This window comes from Globicephala melas, chromosome 1, assembly GCF_963455315.2.
Source record: "Globicephala melas chromosome 1, mGloMel1.2, whole genome shotgun sequence".
Lineage (NCBI taxonomy): Eukaryota > Metazoa > Chordata > Mammalia > Artiodactyla > Delphinidae > Globicephala > Globicephala melas.
In genome coordinates, this window is record NC_083314.1 from 154,340,043 (window position 1) to 154,358,913 (window position 18,871).

General features: G+C 52.3%; 1 protein-coding gene across 3 annotated transcripts in view; it reads left to right on the top strand.

Moving 5' to 3' along the window:
• Positions 1-18,871, top strand: part of HIVEP3 (HIVEP zinc finger 3) — a 503,275-nt gene that overhangs the window by 434,753 nt on the left and 49,651 nt on the right. For all 3 annotated transcript variants that reach the window (XM_030867473.2, XM_030867481.3, XM_060306978.1), the window contains exons 5-6: positions 7,954-13,555; positions 17,397-17,542. In XM_030867473.2, coding sequence (XP_030723333.2) covers positions 8,486-13,555; positions 17,397-17,542 — 5,216 coding nt within the window. In that variant the 5' untranslated portion in view covers positions 7,954-8,485. The remainder of the gene's footprint in view (positions 1-7,953; positions 13,556-17,396; positions 17,543-18,871) is intronic.

Sequence of the window (18,871 nt, forward strand, 5' to 3'; positions counted from 1 at the left end):
GAAGCAACTCCTCATCTGTTAAAATTTTATCATGAGATTGCAGCAGTTCAGTCACATCTTCAGGCTTCACTTTTAATTCTCTGGCTATTTCTACCACATCTGCAGTTACTTCCTCCACTAAAGTCTTAAACCTCTCAAAGCCATCCATGAGGGCTGGAATCAACTTCTTCCAAACTCCTATTAACGTTGATACTTCGACCTCTTCCCATGAAATCACACATGTTCTTAATGGTATTTTAATGGTGAATCCTTTCCAGGAGGTTTTCAATTTACTTTGCCCAGATCCATCAGAGGAATCCCTGTCTATGGCAGCTATAGCCTTATGAGATATATTTCTTAAATAATAAGACTTGAAAGTTGAAATTACTCCTTGACCTATGGACTGGAGAATGGATGCTGTGTTACCGGTGTGAAAACATTAATCTTGAACATCTCCATCAGAGCTCTTGGGTGACCAGGTGCATTGTCAATGAGCAGTAATAGTTTGGAAGGAATCTTTTTTTCTGAGCAGTAGATCTCAACACTGGGCTTAAAATATTCAGTAAACCATGTTGTAAACAGATGTGCTGTCGTCTAGGCTTTGTTGTTCCATTTATAGAGCCCAGGCAGAGTAGGATTCAGCATAATCCTTAAGAACCCTGGGATTTTTCAGAATGGTTAAATGAGCATTGGCTTCAACTTGAAGTCACCAGGTGCATTGACCCCTAACAAGAGAGTCAGCCTGTCCTTTGAAGCTTTGCAGCCAGGCAGTGACTTCTCCTCTTTAGCTATGGAAGTCCTAGATGGACTTCCATATAAGGCTGTTTTCTTCTTCCAAATGAGGCTGTTTCATCTACATTGAAAATCTGTTGTTTAGTGTAGCCACCATAATGAATTATCTGAGCTAGATCTTCTGGATAACTTGCTGCAGCTTCTACGTCAGCACTCGCTGCTTCACCTTGCACTTTGATGTCATGGAGACGGCTTCTTTCCTTAGACCTCTGCTCAACTTCAAAATTTTCTTGTGTAGCTTCCTCACCTCTCTCAGCCTTCATAGAATTGAAGAGAGTTAGGGCCTTGCCTTGGACTAGGCTTCAGTTTAAGGGAACATTATGGCTGGTTTGGTCTTCTATCCAGACCACTCAAACTTTCTCCTTATCAGCAATAGGCTGTTTCGCTTTCTTATTTGTGTTTTCACTGGAGTAGCTCTTTTAATTTCCTTCAAGAACTTTTCCTTTGCAGTCACAGCTTGGCTAATTCTTTGGCACAAGAAGCCTAGCTTTTGACCTATCTCAGCTTTCAACATGCCTTCCTCACTAAGCTTAATCATTTCTACCTTTTGATTTAAAGTGAGAGACGTGTGACTGTTCCTGTCAGTTGAACACTTAAGAGGCCACTGTAGGGCTATTAATTGGCCTAATTTCAACATAGTTTTTGTCTCAGGGAATAAGGAGGCCCAAAAAGAGGGAGAGAGACGGTGAATGGCCTGTTGGGACAGTCAGAAAGAACACACAGAACTTTTATCCATTAAGTCTGCCATCTTATACGGGCATGGTTCATGGAGCCACAAAACAATTGCAATAGTAACATCAGAGATCACTGATCACAGGTCATCATAACAAATGTAATAATAATTAAAAAGTTTGAAATATTATGAGAACTACCAAAATGTGACACATAGACAGGAAGTGAGCAAATGGTGTTGGAAAAATGGCGCTGATAGACTTGCTCGATGCAGGGTTGCCACAAACCTTCAATTTGTAAAAAATGCATTGTCTGCAAAGTGCAGTAAAGCGAAGCACAGTTCAATGAGTTATGCCTGTACTTCCTATACGTGATAATCACATTGAGTGCTCACAACAGTCTGCGGCCTAAAAGCAGCAGAGCCAGGATTGGCATCCAGGCCAGTTCTCTTTCCACAAGGCCAGGGCAGCCCCTCAAACAGAAAGACTTCCCCTGATAACAGTGGTGGCCATTATTTCTTGACTGTTTACTACATTCCAGGAGGTACTGTACTAAGCGTTGCATATGAAATAACTCCATTTAAACCACATGTGATACTTTCATTGTCCCCATTTTATAGGTAGGGAGACTGAGGCTTAGAGAGGTTCCCAAAATTTCCAGTTAGGAGGTGGAGAAGCCAGGATTCAAACACAAGCTGAGTTGCAAAGCTGCCTTTGGGGTCTCATGCTGTGTTGCCGTGTGTGTGGGCTTGGTGACTGGACACCTGCCCCTTCGCAAGAGCCCATCATGTCGTTTAAGCCTGGACAGCGGTCTGTGTTGCTGCATTTCCCTGTATCCCAATGTTCCCAGGCCTGGGCTCTGTCAAGCTCTTATTAGACTCCCCAGGACTAATATTGCACTGCAACTGCCTGTGTGAGTTAGTGTGTTTGTTTGACTGCTCTAAAAGGGACCGAGTAGATGTGGCTTAAGACGAGCTAGACAGTGTCGTTCTCTCATGGGGGCAGGCGACTTTGCTTCACGCCATCCCTTGAGGTTAAGTTCCCTTCCATGTGGTCAGAGTTGGCTCACCACCACCACTGCTTCCGTGTTCCTTCCTGAGAAAATGAGGACGTGGAGAGCACACACCTTTCTTTCTGGCCATGACCTATGAGCTACATCTGTTGGCCAGAACTAGTTGCAAGGGAAGCTGGTAGATACAGTCCAACTGGGTGACCACAGATCCAGCTGATACTCCGGGGCTTCAATTACAAAAAGAAAGGGGAGCGGCTAGTGGGAGACATTTTCAGTCTCTGCCACGTTCCCCATTCCCAGCCAGAGCTCCACCATTGGCCTTGGCCCCTCTCTGTCCAGACTTCCTTCGGTGAGTCTCTGACAGCCCCTTCCGTTAGTCTCCAGACCCACATCTTCACACTCACCCTCTCTTGCTACTAGCTGGGGCCCCAGCCACTTTTACTTTTCTTTGCAGCAAAAGAATTCTGCCCCGTCTTGTACACACACACACACACACAGTGTCACACACAGAGATTCTCAGAAGGGGCACTGGTTTTGGTGTTGGGTCCTTAAATAAAAACACTTACTGTTTGCCTCCTGTCCAGCCTGTGGCCTTCTGTGCTGGGTTTCAGCTTTTGAAAATAAGGGGAAGGCTTGCTTTCCCGGTGTTTTTAACATTGGTATGTTTTATTATTTATGGTCAGTAAAATTTTGACCAGATTTTGGCAAATTGGGGTACATGCATGCATGTATATGTGTAACTAAATTATAAGAACTTTATGCTCCAAGTCTGGGGCAGATTGACCTAATAGCCCCTGGACATCAGGCTCCTGTCCCTGTCTTGTCTCAGTCTTCTCTAACTTGGCTGGTGACCCAAGCTCCCTAGTCTAGAGCCCGTGCATATTCAAGTTGGCCCCCTGCCAGGACTGGTGACCACCTGACAGAGCCCACCTCCCACCTCCCCTTTGGTAGAGCCCTCTGGGAGTCCACCCTGGGCCATGGCCACGTTGTCCCTGCACCTTGGATACGAAAGTGGTTTCCAGTTTGGTTTCAGAGCTTCAGGCCCCCTTGCCTCGGCCCTGTTGGCTCCTCCCTCACTTCCCACTCCCCTGAGGGCTTTGTGACTCCAGCCCCAGCACCCTGCTGTCTCCCTTGTCGGGCTGTCCTAATAGCTAGACCTATGGAAGCTTCCAGAAGTGGGAGCCAAGTTGTCTGATATGCTAGCCAACTGGATCTTGAAACTCAGATTCTCTTCATGGTTCTAAGCTGGCTTCTAAGCCAGAGCTCTGAAGGCTGTGGCCTCAGTGGCAGGCAATGTGGACCCCATAGCCATTCTGCCACCATCAGCAGAGGACATCCATCCTCCCTCTGGCCTGAGGCTCAGGCCCCTGTTGGCCCGGCTTCTGGGCCCTGTCGAGAAAACCCTCTACCTCTGACCTCATGTCACTGGTGACTTTTACAGGTGTGCTCACCAGTTCTCTGCAGAGGCAGCTTTTTCTTCTGTTACTTCAAGTTTATATTAAAACTTTACACAGACCTTCAGAAGCACAGAAGATAGAAAAGAGCCATCTTCTTCGTGTCACTTGGTCACAGTGATTGGAAACAGTCCTTCTAAAGGGACTAAAGAGTTAAGTAAACAAGTGATGATGCCAGTGTGAACTGTAATCCATTCCAAGGCCGAAGCGTTCTCCCCCCTCATAGGGTTGCCCCAGTCCTGCTGCCACCTTCCATTGCCTCTCGTATTAAGGACCTCTGGCCTGGCATGAGGTGTGGCAGCAGAGAGCACTGGCCCAGGAGCCCGAGGACCTGTGTGGCCTGAAATAGTCATGGCCCCCTGCAGCTCAGGTGCCCTCCATGCAGAATGAAGGGGTGGGTCTTTCGGCCCTCGGGCCTCACTGACCCACTCCTTCTGGGTCGCCGATGGTGCTGACGTGTCCTGGCTGCTCCTGCCCCAGAGGGTGCTGGCGGGAGGGCCCTCTTGGGAAGAGCCCTGAGCCCGGCTCACAGGTGCAGCCTGGATGCTGACCCCAGGCAGGTGGTGCTGGCCCCGTGAGTTGCCTGATGACACAATAGTCACCTGTCTCCCTCATCCACCCCACCCCTCCTACCTGGCCTGGGAATCTCCCAACCCCAGCCTCTGGGCACTTCCCCACCTGCCCCTGGAGAGCCTGTGGCTCGGTGAAGGGAGAACCACAGGACTCGACGATGTAGAGTCCTCCTTGGCCAACTGACCCTCACCCAGACTGATCGTTCACCACCCAGTCATGTGGAGGGTCCCTTCCATCCACTGGAGGAAGCAAAGCTTACCACTAGCTAGTATTCTGGGGGTGCTTTGAGATCCTTGCATGAAAGGGTCACTAGAGGTACAGCCAAGCCGGGGAGTTACAGACCAGTCCGGAGCACAGTTCTCCATCTACACTGCAGTTGCTGGCTGCCTCATCTGACTTTTCTATGACTCAGCACTTCGGCCCACATTAGCTTGGATAAAGGAGGCCTGGGGGTAATGCCACCAGGATGGACTCCCCAACCTCAGTCTGCTCCCCATTTCTCCTGTCCAGCAGCCACAGTGAGGTTAGGACGTACGTTGAAAGGCCCCTTTGATTGTTAAGCCTCTGGACGCCCACTGATGCTCATTGCCAGGGATACAGCCACGTCCTGTGGGGCCAAGCTGGTACCTCCATAGAACAGGGAGCCACAGACTGCAGTGCCCATTGTGCCACAGTGGACCCAGGGGGCATTTATTCACCGAGGTGGAGGTGAGCCCTGGCCACAGACTGCAGTTGTGCCACAGTGGACCCAGGGGGCATTTAATCACCGAGGTGGAGGTGAGCCCTGGCCACAGACTGCAGTGCCCATTGTGCCACAGTGGACCCAGGGGGCATTTATTCACCGAGGTGGAGATGAGCCCTGGCCAGAGGGTGGGAGGCAGAGGGTGGTCTGCCTCAGCTACCATCACTGTGCCATTTTTAGGGAAAATCACATCATCCTTCCAGGCCTCAGTTTCCTCATCTGTCAAGTGAGGGGATGAGACTAGGCAACCAGTCTCTAGGAATCCACAGGAGACCATGGTGTCATTTCAGTCCTCACAGCAAAGACCAAACGTTTGTACCAGACCCTCAGAAATGGTACTTGTGCCTGGTTTGGGTCACAAGGTAAATATTGACTGTAAGGGTAACCATTTGTTCTGATTTGCCTGGGACAGCCCTGGTTTATTGCTGTTGCTCCCCCATAATTGTTAGTTGTACCTCTTTCACTCTCAAAAGTGTCCTAGTTTGAATGATATCTTACATGGCCACCCTACTGACAGTAATATGATGAAATGAGATTTCCCTGCTTTGGGAGGATGCTCTCTGCCTGAGTCAAAGGAGGGCTTTGACTGCTCAAAGAATAGCCTTGGAGGGATGTCATTTGAAGACATCGGTGATCTCATGCATCATTCACTGTCCCTGTCTGAAGTACCACATGAAAAAGTTCTTTTCAATCAATTCTCTGCTTCCTGCAAGGAACTTATATATTTCTTCCTCTCTGGATATAAAGACTCTGTAATAGACCATATCTCTCTTTTCTCCTTGGCTGCCAGGAAGCTCAGATATAAGTGTATAACTGAACTATAGAAGCACTGTAAGCCGTTATGATTGTTATACCAATATTCTTTCCATCCCACCAATCCTGACCTCCTGCCTTATTTACATTTTCCTTTGATCTGATTTGTTATTCTTTTTTTTTTTTTTTTTGCGGTACGTGGGCCTCTCACGGTTGTAGCCTCTCCCGTTGCGGAGCACAGGCTCTGGACGTGCAGGCTCAGCGGCCACGGCTCACGGGCCCAGCCGCTCCGCGGCATGCGGGATTTTCCCGGACCGGGGCAAGAACCTGTGTCCCCTGCATCAGCAGGCGGACTCTAAACCACTGCGCCACCAGGGAAGCCCTGTTATTCTTATTTACAACTTTCTTATATTTATTTATAGCTTCTCATTCTTTTAAAAATATTTATAAAATTTTGTTATAGTTACATTGAAGTCTCTATAGAACCAAGATGGAAAGAAACAAAAAAGGAATAAATTTATAGAATATAATTTTTAGTTAGTTATTGAACTACCTGCCCTTCTGTGGCATGTTACTATGTCTGAGGTCCTGCCATCTGAGCGAAAATTATTTGAGTCTTTCAGACTTGTTAACTTTCTGAGCACTCTGTGAAAGTAGAAGGAAACTTTTCAACACTGCATCAGCAAACACCCAATGAAAATAAAGGTGAGGTCATGAAGGGAGCCTGAGATCAGGATGCCAGGGGCAGAGCAAGCCTGCAGGAGAGGGAAGAAGGCTGCAGAGACACGGTCACCCCCCCCCAGACCCTCACCCAGGGGACAGACACCTGCAAGGTGATTGGGGAATAAAATCTGGCCGTGGGGAGCCTGAGTTCAAGTGCTGGCCCTGCCTCTTAGGAACATAGAACCTTAGCAGGCCACCCTCCCTCTGCAGTCCTTAGTTCTGTCCACTGGAAAGTAAGGTGGCTGGCAAGACAAAGTTCACAGTGACTTCCAGCTTTGAAATTCTCACCATGCTCCTGGGGAGAATGGCTCTGCAATGCCCTTGGAGCCCAGGAAGCCTAGGCTGCCCGACTTTTGGCTGGCCCTGGCAGGGCACACACACTTGGGGCTCTGCTCTGATCAGCTTTGCCCCTCAGTTTGGCAAGGACCCCCATTCTGAACTACTTCCAGGGTATCCCTGGGGCACTGACTGGACAAGGAAGGGTTGAATACCTGGAGGAAACTTCCAGAATGACCCTCCAGCTATTGCTTGGCAGATCTGGTGGTCACGCTGTGTTAGACTGTGAGCTCCCACAGGCTGGGGCAGTGGTTTTAGCTTTTCTATGAAACACTGGTTTGGAAGGTGGGTTAGCAAGGGTTAGCAAAGCCATGAATCATGCCCTTCCTGGACACCCTCAGAACCCGGGGCCAGAGAGAAATACTAACCTGAGAACAGTCCCCCTCTTAGAAAGCTCATCTCCAAAGAACTCACTGGCCCCAACTCTTGCACCAATCATGGGACCGGCCGGGGTTCCTCCTACGGCATTCACATCCATTTCCATGTTGGACCCCACCGCAGCCCGAGATGCAGTTGAGGCAGGAATTGCTGTTATCCCATTTCATAGATGAGGCAACTGAGGCTTAGGGAGCTGAAACCCACTTGGAGTCACTCTCTGAGCAGAGACCGGAGCCCAAGCCTCCCATCGCTAGGTGCCCTGAGGTTCCCAGCGCCCACCCTGCCTCCTGCTCCCAGTGCTCCACACAGCCACCGTCCTCAGAACCACAGTGGGCATCCCTGGGAATGCAGACAAGGGAGGCACCAGCAGGGCTTCGATGCACAGAGCCTGGAGCTCTGGGTTCAGGTCGGGTCTCCCTGGTTAACCTGTAGGGATCTCACCAGGTCGGAGCTGCCCGAGCTGTGGATGAGTCGCAGTAACTCTCTCTTCTCTTCTCTTCTCTTCTCTTCTATTTCTGTGTGTGTGCTCTTGTCGAGTAGAAGAGCGTGAATTCCCCTCCGCGGCCGTTCATCTCCAACACGGGACAAAAGGGGAGAAGAGGCGGGACGGAGCTGCCCGCGGCGTCCAGCGTGGCTTCTCTCGTGCGGGGACCAGGGATGCCTGGGCCATGCACACAGCCGTCTCCAGCCGTCAACGGTTCACATAGCACACAGGGGACTTGTGGGGGGCCACTTGCCACTGCCAACTGAAACAATACAATGGCAACACTGACATCCTTCATGACGTTTCCACGACAGACATTCAGGCAGAAAGTGCTGGCGCGTTTTCTGTCTGCAAAGTAGAGGGCCATGCCTCACTGACGTGAATAGACTGGGCCCTGATGACCTGCTCTGAGTCCACTAGCACCCAGTGACACTTGCAAAAAAAACTCCCAAAACCATCTTGGGTTTGGCTTCCACAGCTCTTGACCAATGTGGCCCAAGCCAGACGTCTCCTTGGGACTCTTGGATTATTCGTGAATGCGGCCTGCCCCGACCTTCCCTGAATAGCATCTGAAGTCCCGTGGAGGTCATGGATCCTGAACAAAGTGTCAAGGGCACCAAGAAGGCTGAGGGAAGTCCCCGGAAGCGGCTGACCAAAGGAGAGGCCATTCAGACCAGTGTCTCATCCAGCGCCCCGTACCCAGGCAGCAGCACCGCTGCCACCCAAGAGGGCCCCTTCCAAGAGCTCCTAGCCCCACAGCCCTTCCCAGGCCCCTCATCGGTTCTTAGGGAAGGCTCTCAGGAGAAAGCAGGCCAGCCACAGAATCCCCCCAAGAGGTCCTCCATCGAAGCCTCGGTCCACATCTCGCAGATTCCGCAGCACCCTCTGACACCAGCATTCATGTCGCCTGGCAAACCCGAGCATCTCCTGGAGGGGTCCACGTGGCAGCTGGTTGACCCCATGAGACCCGGACCCTCAGGCTCTTTCGTGAGCCCTGGGCTCCATCCTCAGAGCCAGCTCCTCCCTTCCCATGCTTCCATCATTCCTCCCGAGGACCTGCCTGGCATCCCCAAAGTCTTTGTGCCCCGTCCCTCGCAGGTCTCCTTGAAGCCCACAGAAGAGGCACACAAGAAGGAGAGGAAACCACAGAAACCGGGCAAGTACATATGCCAATACTGCAGCCGCCCCTGTGCCAAGCCCAGCGTGCTCCAGAAACACATCCGCTCGCACACGGGCGAGAGGCCCTACCCCTGTGGCCCCTGCGGCTTCTCCTTCAAGACCAAGAGTAACCTCTACAAGCACAGGAAGTCCCATGCCCACCGCATCAAAGCCGGCCTGGCCTCGGGAATGGGCGGAGAGATGTACCCCCCAGGGCTGGAGATGGAGAGGATCCCTGGGGAAGAGTTTGAGGAACCCACTGAGGGGGAAAGCACAGATTCGGAAGAGGAAACCAGCGGCACGTCCGCTCACCCCGCAGAGCTGTCGCCGAGGCCCAAGCACCCCCTGCTGTCCAGCAGTTTGTACAGCTCTGGGAGCCAGGGTTCCAGCCACGAACGCTGTTCCTTGTCCCAGTCCAGCTCAGCCCCGTCGCTCGAGGACCCTGCTCCCTTCGCAGAGGCCTCATCCGAACACCCCCTGAGCCATAAACCCGAAGACACCCACACGATAAAGCAGAAGCTGGCCCTCCGCTTGAGCGAGAGGAAGAAGGTGATCGACGAGCAGGCGTTCCTGAGCCCGGGCAGCAAAGGGAGCACTGAATCTGGGTATTTCTCACGCTCCGAGAGCGCCGAGCAGCAGGTCAGCCCCCCAAACACCAACGCCAGGTCCTACGCCGAGATCATCTTCGGCAAGTGTGGGCGGATCGGGCAGCGGACCGCCATGCTGACGGCCACCTCCACCCAGCCCCTCCTGCCCCTGCCCACCGAAGACAAGCCCAGCCTGGTGCCTCTGTCTGTGCCCCGGACGCAGGTGATCGAGCACATCACCAAGCTCATCACCATCAACGAGGCCGTGGTGGACACCAGCGAGATAGACAGCGTGAAGCCCAGGAGGAGCTCCCTGTCACGGCGGAGCAGCATGGAGTCGCCCAAGTCCAGCCTCTACCGGGAGCCCCTGTCCTCCCACAGCGAGAAAACGAAGCCCGAACAATCACTGCTGAGCCTCCAGCACCCGCCCAGCACCACCCCCCCTGTGCCTCTGCTGAGAAGCCACTCAATGCCTTCTGCCACCTGCACCCTCAGTACCCCCCCACACACCTTCCGAGGCAGCTACTCCTTCGACGACCACGTCGCCGACTCGGAAGCCCTGAGCCGCAGCAGTCAACTGTTTACCTCCCACCCCCGGATGCTCAAGCGTCAGCCGGCCATCGAACTACCTTTGGGCGGGGAGTACAGTTCCGAGGAGGCGGGGCCGAGCAGCAAAGAGGCAGCCTCCAAACCCGCAGATGAACCGGAACCCAGGGAAAGCGACCTCACCAAAAAGACCAAGAAGGGTTTGAAAACGAAAGGGGTGATCTATGAATGTAACATATGTGGTGCTCGGTACAAGAAAAGGGACAACTACGAAGCGCATAAAAAGTACTACTGCTCGGAGCTTCAGATGGCAAAGCCCGTCACCGCAGGTGCGCACGCGTCTCCGGAAGCCGAAAAGAGCCAGGCGGAGCACGAGCCCTGGTCCCAGATGATGCATTACAAACTGGGGACCACCTTGGAGCTCACTCCACTGAGGAAGAGGAGGAAAGAGAAGAGCCTCGGGGACGAGGAGGAGCCACCCGCCTTTGAGTCCACAGAGAGTCAGTTCAGCAGCCCCGGGCCATCGGAGGCTGCGCGGAACCTTCCCTTGGAATCCGCCAAGTCACCAGCAGAGCCGAGTAAGTCAGTGCCCTCCCTGGAGGGATCCGCCAGCTTCCAGCCAAGGACTCCCAAGCCAGGGTCCAGTTCAGAATCAGGGAAGGAGAGGAGAACCACGTCCAAAGAAATTTCTGTCATCCAGCACACCAGCTCCTTTGAGAAATCCGACTCTCTGGAGCAGCCCAGCGGCTTGGAAGGGGAAGACAGGTCTGCGGCCCCGTTCTCATCGCCCCCACCCGCCCCGCACGGACGCTCGGCTCACTCCCTGCAGCCCAGGTTGGTCCGTCAGCCCAACATTCAGGTTCCCGAGATCCTGGTGACCGAGGAGCCCAACCGTCCAGACACAGAGCCGGAGCCGCCCCCTAAGGAGCCCGAGAAGACGGAGGAGTTCCAGTGGCCCCAGCGCAGCCAGACACTTGCCCAGCTCCCAGCAGAGAAGCTGCCACCCAAGAAGAAGAGACTGCGCCTGGCGGAGATGGCCCAGTCATCCGGGGAGTCCAGCTTCGAGTCCTCCATGCCTCTGTCTCGCAGCCCGAGCCAGGAGAGCGGTGTCTCTCTGAGCGGGTCCAGCCGCTCCGCCTCCTTCGAGAGGGACGACCACGGAAAAGCCGAGGCTGCCGGGCCCTCGTCCGACACACGCTCCAAACCCTTGGGCACCCACATGCTAACTGTCCCCAGCCACCACCCGCATACCCGCGAGATGCGGAGATCAGCCTCAGAGCAGAGCCCCAATGTTTCCCACTCCACCCATATGACCGAGACACGCAGCAAATCCTTCGACTACGGCAGCTTGTCCTTGACAGGCCCTTCTGCACCAGCCCCAGCAGCTCCAGCGGCCCCAGCAGCCTCAGCGGCCCCAGCAGAGAGAAGGAAATGCTTTTTGGTGAGACAGGCCTCTCTGAGCAGGCCTCCCGAAACCGAGCCAGAGGCCACCCACAAGGGAAGACAGGAGAGTGAGGAACCAAAGCCCTCATCCAGTAAATCTTCGGCCAAAAGCCCATTGCCCCCGATTTCCTCTGCAGCCACCTCACACAGCGGGCACCCGGGAGGCAAGAGCCAGGCGCAGGACAGACCCCCGCTGGGGGCCACGCCACCCTACACAGAAGCACTGCAGGTGTTCCCCCACCCCATTGCTCAGCTCCCCTTGCAGGAGAAGCCGTACCTGCCCCCTCCCGTCTCCCTTTTCTCCTTCCAGCACCTCCTACAGCATGAGCCAGGGCAGTCTTCAGAGTTCTTCTCCACCCAGGCCATGTCCAGCCTGCTCTCCACACCGTACTCCATGCCCCCGCTTCCTCCCTCCTTATTTCAAGCCCCCCCACTTCCTCTCCAACCGACTGTTCTGCACCCAGGCCAACTCCACCTCCCCCAGCTCATGCCTCACCCAGCCAACATCCCCTTCCGGCAGCCCCCTTCGTTTCTCCCCATGCCTTACCCTGCCTCCTCAGCACTTTCTTCTGGCTTTTTCCTGCCTCTGCAGTCCCAGTTCGCCCTTCAGCTCCCTGGTGATGTGGAAAGCCATGTACCCCAGGTCAAAACCAGCCTGGCCACACTGGCAACAGGAACCCCTGGCCTCTCCCCCAGCACAGAGTACAGCAGTGACATCCAGCTGCCCCCCGTGGCTCAGCCATCCAGCTGCTCAGCACCCACGTCAGCCCCTCCGCTGGCCCTGCCTGCCTGTCCAGACACCATGGTGTCTCTGGTTGTGCCTGTCCGCATCCAGACCAACATGCCGTCCTATGGGAGCGCCATGTACACCACTCTTTCCCAGATCCTGGTCACCCAGTCCCAGGGCAGCTCAGCAACTGTGGCTCTTCCCAAGTTTGAGGAGCCCTCATGCAAGGGGACGACTGTGTGTGGGGCAGATGTGTACGAGGTTGGGCCCAGACCGGCTGGGGTAAGTGAAGAGCAAAGCAGAGGTTTCCCGACTCCATACCTGAGAGTGCCTGTGACATTACCTGAAAGAAAAGGCACTTCCCTGTCATCAGAGAGTGTCTTGAGCCTGGAGGGGAGTTCATCAACAGTGGGGGGAAGCAAACGTGTCCTTTCACCAGCTGGCAGCCTTGAACTTACCATGGAAACCCAGCAGCAAAAAAGAGTAAAGGAAGAGGAGGCTTCCAAGGCAGATGAAAAACTCGAGCTCGTGAAACCGTGCAGTGTGGTGCTTAGCAGCACCGAGGATAGCAGGAGACTAGAGAAGTCCCACTTGGGCAGCCAGGGCCAGGGCAGGAGGGAAGTAGAGACACTGTCCAGCCTGTCCTCAGATCCATCCGACCCAAAGGAAATTCCTCCCCTTCCTCAGCCCTCATTGCCCCATGTGACAACCCCGGGCTCAGAGGCTATGAAGGAATATGCCCAGCCGTCTGGTAAACCTCACCGAAGAGGGTTGCTCCCACTGAGTGTGAAGAAAGAAGATTCCAAGGAACAACCTGACCTCCCTCCACTGGCACCTCTCAGCTCACAGCCTCTGTCAGAAACGTCCCCCAGGCCAGCCAAGTTGCAAGAAGGTACGGACTCAAAGAAGGTACTGCAGTTCCCCAGCCTCCACACGACCACTAATGTCAGTTGGTGCTATTTAAACTACATTAAGCCAAATCACATCCAGCATGCAGATAGGAGGTCCTCTGTTTACGCTGGTTGGTGCATAAGTTTGTACAACCCCAACCTTCCGGGGGTTTCCACTAAAGCTGCTTTGTCCCTCCTGAGGTCTAAGCAGAAGGTGAGCAAAGAGACATACACCATGGCCACAGCTCCGCATCCTGAGACGGGAAGGCTTGTGCCATCCAGCTCCCGCAAGCCCCGCATGACAGAGGTGAGTTCAGCCTTGTTTTTCTTCTCCCCACTGATTTTAAAAGTCTTTGGTGAGCTTTTAAAGCCACATTCTCCTCAAGTTCCATTTGCAAAATGAGAGCCAACTGAGTGGGCAGATTTCCTCTCTATCAGCTGTGACTGATCACCTTATTTATTGGGTTTCTTTGTCAGTGTCTCTCATATCATTGGACTAGATACATTTCAATAAAGTGAGCTTTAAAGTGATCCACTTTCCCATTAGCTTCTATTGAAAAATCAAAGACACAATCTCAGCCAAAAGACAGATGGAAAACTGCCACTCCAACATACATTTCTCCCTTATCTGGTTAGTCTTTTCCTATTCTTCACATCTACTATTTCTGTTCTCTGATGCCACTTGAAATCTTCCCATTGTCAGAGAGTCTAGAATTGGACGCAAATGACTCCTGAAATATTCCTTCTTTCTTTTCTGTGAGTAGGAGAGCAAATAGAGCTTGGCTGCAGTATCCCTCTTTACCACTAGGTGGCAATGTCACAGCTTGACTCGTCTATGCTGGTGGTAGCGCACAGCCCCGACCAAGGGCTCATGTTTACTCCATTGCCTCTGACTTGAGGCTGCATCAGGAGGCATAAAATGAACTGATCCCTGCAAGTTCAGGAAGATTGACATTTGATAATTCCAAGTTTGCTTCAGACCAGTGACACCTCCATATCCTGACAAGGCCAGCATAAGGATTTAGGCCATGATGTGCTATGCTGACTTGATATTTGTGGAGTAACAATTGGTCTTATTGGTTGAGTAGCCTCACTGTGCCAGGCATTGCTCTGTGCCCTTGAATCCAGTTGATACTCGTCTCTACCTGTGAGGCAGCAGCATCATCTTCATTCTGTAGATGAGGGAACTGAGGGTCAGAGGGTGAGAGAGGCCCAGGTCACAGGGCAAATATTTGGCAAACCCAGAATTTGAACCCAAACCTGTCTGACTCCAGAGAGTCTATTTTTCTTCTTTCAGTTATTTGAGGAAAGAAAACCTTAAAAGTGACTGCAAGTTTAGAGATGTTCATTATTGTGTCTTCAGATTCTTTGACCAAATAAGTCCCCTAAATTCCTATTGTAGATAAATGAACAAAACTATGTTCGATAACTTCTCCTATATTTGTATCCTGCTCTTTTATTGAGTGACTTTTGTGCATTGAATTTGTCCTTAGCTCTACTGGATATTCTTCACCAAACTGTTTCCCAAATTTATTCTCTAAATATCCTTGTCAGTCTACAGACGTCCTTAAATGAGGTTTCCACTTTCGCCATAAACATCATGACTGATTTTCTCTCCAGTGTCTCTTATGGGCTATGGCTACTCCCAAGAAGCTGTTGTAATTATATTCACACTTAGAACTTATAGTGCACTTACTATGTACCAGGTACTGTGCTCAGTGTTACTTTTATCCTCACAACCAACCTTGACAGGGTTCTATATCACTATGTGATTGATAAAGAGACAAAAGCATAAAGAAGTCAGGTGACTTGCACAAGGCCCCACACACAGTAAATATCCTGGATTCAAAACTAGATCTCACTCCAAAGTTCTTCTGGATGCTCAGGACTGCCCCTCTGTTTTAATGATTGAACACTGAAAGGTGGTTTACGAAAAACAAAGAGTTAATTTGTCTTAACTGGGTTTGGCAATCATTTGTTCAAAATGCTGCTTTCCTAAAATGAGCTGAACCGTGCACACTTTTTCCTGGAATATTCCATTTGATTCACTGGCATGTTTCCTACCAGAAGCTCACCAGTCTGGTCCGTTAATGTAACTGCATGGCCCACTGATTGATGCCTTTCTGTAATTACACCTCTTTCTGGTCTCTGCTTGCATATCTCCAGTGACTGGGTGCTCAGAACCTCTTAGTACAACCCAGCCAATCTTGGGACAGTGCTTTAAGAAAGGTCCCTATTATACTGAGCTGACATTTGTCATCCCATAGCTTCCATTCCCTGTTAGTAGCTCTGAAAAGGCCCTTTGGGCTATATCAGCATTTCAAAGCTCTTCCTAACCATCTTTGTGCAGGTCTAGGCCACCCAATCAGGTTTGAGTTTGGTCACATACATTTTTTTTCAATTTTAAGCCCTGGAGAAACCCAAGCTTATACAAGAGTTCACTCTGCAGCCACATTTCATCCCCCAGGTTTCTCCTTCCTTTTTCTCTTTGGGGATCATTTTGACAACCACATGCACTATTGTGAAGAAATTAAGAGCAAGGGCTTCAGTGCCAAGTTGCCCGAATTTGAATCCCACTATCTCACTTACTGATTGACCTTGGGCCAATTACTTAACCTCTCTGCACCTTGGTTTCCTCATCTATAAAATAGAGACACTAATAATTCTTGGCTCATAAGACTGTAGAGGTAACTAAATGAGTTAAAATATGCAAAGTGTGTTTAGAACAGTGGTTGGCACATTGGCACTTGGTCATCATTATCTGCAGTTATTCACATTATTATCATTAAAAGCTAAAGTGGATCCCTGCTCAATTCCAACAGTGTTTCCTGGTAGAGAGACTCCTGCCACCAAAACCAGCCTCCTCTAGCTTGGCCCTGACATCACAGCTGGTTGTGAGACAGAAGTCATTCATCAGCCTGGGGGAGGCCTCTTTGTCCTTCCAAGGGTGGCCCAGATGGCAGACTGAGATGGAAGTGAAAACAGCAATGCTCTGGAAATCCCTGGGTATTGCATAAAATCACCTGCCTTCTGCCAAAGCAGCAGTCTGTAGCCTCACTTGGTTTCCACTCCCCATCTCCAATTCTGAAGAGATTTTTTTGGGGGCGGTCACTGAGTCATAGAAGTTGACCCTGGAATGAATCTCCAAGATGGTCTAATCCCCTCAGACTCTGAGGCCCAGAGAGGTGAAGTAATTCACCCAAGTGTGGCTCTGCATGCAGTGGCCTATGTGGGGCTAGAACTCAGATTCCCTGATTCCCAACCAGCTACCTTTCTGCTCAGCCCCAGCCCATCCTTGTAGGGGCAGGTGTGGTGACTGGCACAGGGACTTCTGTCCTTAGATTGTCCCAGCACCAGGAGACAGGGTTGCTCCTCCTGTGGGCTGTCAACAGTGCAGTTCCTCGTGACCTTAATGACAGTGGCATGAAGTAGGATAAGAATCTCACTGCTGGCCCCAGCCCCCAACCCAGCATTGCTGCTCCCTATTAAAGGGTGCACCCACCCCTGCCACCATCAGAGGATCTGGGGGACATGTTATCCAGCCAGCTCTCACCACCGAGGCCCTTATCTCTTGAAGAGAACAGCTTCCCTGAGATGCACACCCGCCAGGCCCAGGCCCATCAGTGGGCGGTACAGCTTCTCTGTGTCCGGCTCGGGGGTGGGGGGCTGGGGGGGTGCTATTGGTCAGGGCCTTCAGGAGACCTGCGTTCTGCTCCCAGCAATGCCCTTAACTTGCTGTGTGACCTTGACTTTCTCATCTATAAAAGAGAATTGGGCTGGTTAATCTCCAAAGGTGGGGCCTTCATTTATGCATTCAGCATTCCTCAAATGCCTTCTCTGAGGCTGGTGTGACCGAGGAGACCAAGATGAGGACCTGTCCCCAGAAGCCCCTAGACTAGTGTGAAAAAGCGAGCAAATGCAGCTCTCATGGGAAGGCCTGGTCTTCCCCTGAAAAAGACCTGGTCAGAGTCCCAGTTCTGACTTCACCTCTCTGAGGATCCGTTTCCCTCCTCCTGTAAAGTGGGGCTAAGAGCACCTCTTCACTGGGTAGAGGGAGGATGAAGTGTAGGTGTGCGATGCCATCGAAGGCATCATTCCATGACCACCCGTTAACCAGCCATGATTTTGTCATTCCTGCGGTGGGCCAGGTTCGCCTCCCTTCGCTGGTTCCCCCGGAAGGCCAGAAAGAGATAGCTAGAGTGGAGAAGGAAGAGGAGAAGCGAGGGAAGCCGGAGGAGGATGCTCCTGCCTCCAAGAGAGGGGAGCCAGCGAGGATCAAAATCTTCGAAGGAGGGTAAGAATCACCTTTGGTTTGCAATGTCTGCTTCCCATGCAGTAAGAGCTCGCGCCCGCCCGAGGGCTGGGGGTGGTGTCATCTGCGTTCAGAGGTGGTGAGCATCTCAACGGGCAGGGCTGTGCCCACAGGAGCCCTGGCCTTCCGGCCTTCCAGGAGGTGACATCTTTGTGCGACTCGCTGACCACCTCTGTTAAGGAATGCGGGCTCCTTGGTTGGGGGTGGGGTATGCCAGGTATGTGCTGGGGACTGGAGCCGCCTGGGTCTTCCCCCAGCCCCTCTTTCCTCACATGCTGGCTGGGTTCCTAGACCCCGCATTGGGATTGATAGTGATTCTCCCAGGTCCTGTCCGGACTGCTGTTAACCTTGGTGTGTGTTCCCCAGAAGTCACCTCTGTCCTCTAAGCAGCCACCGTGGCAGGCCTGGTGTCCCCCAGGGGGACTCGGGCTCTGCTGACAAGGCTGTTTACAGGGCTGGTAGCGCACTGCACCTACCAGCTGTGTACACCGGTCTCTGTTCTGACTGGCTGCAGTCCAGGATTCATTGGTTGGTAAACATTTAGAATAATACCCCTGGTTTTTCACCGTTGGTTCTTTGTCTTTGTAAACCTCATGATAGAAACATCTCAGAACTCTCAACTGTGGGGCTCCCCGGGCTCCAGCAGGCTGCCTGGTTTCAGACCTGCTTTGTAGAAGTGTTGTGCAAGCTGTGTTCTTTGTGACCACGTGTGTGCTTCTCGGGACGTGGGTGTCTGTACGCAGGTCCCGTGGTGTCTGTCTCAGGGTCCTGTGTCTGTGTCCCCAGTGTGATCAATGCAGCCCTCGTCCTACCCAGTCCTGAGGGATAACAGCACGGAGGAGAACCTACCTCCAAAGGAGGAGGGTCCCCTTGAGCCCCAGCCAACACGGAACGTTATGGTACCTACAGTCCTCCAGCACCTGCAGGTGCCTAACTCACAAGGTCAAAGTGGGAGGTGCTGGATTCCTCTGTAGCGCTGGGAGAGCAGACACTACCCAGCTCCCCAAGGCCACCAGTGGGCATCCTCCGGTGGCACTGACCAGCAGGGCCTCTCAGGAGAGGGAGTGTTTGGAAACTGAACTTGGGGGTTTGGGTTGTCATAGTGACAGGGAGGGGGTCAGCGAGGGTAGACATCCTGCAGTGGCAGGGACACGACGCCCGGGGAGAGAAATATCCTTTTCAGAGTTCCAGTAACTGCTCCACTGAAACACTAGACCAGAGATTTTTCGAAATATTTGCCCTCTTTCCATCTGGGGACTGACGGGTATCCTCTTCTGCTACTTGGTTAGAGCGCCCCCGTGTGTCTCTGTG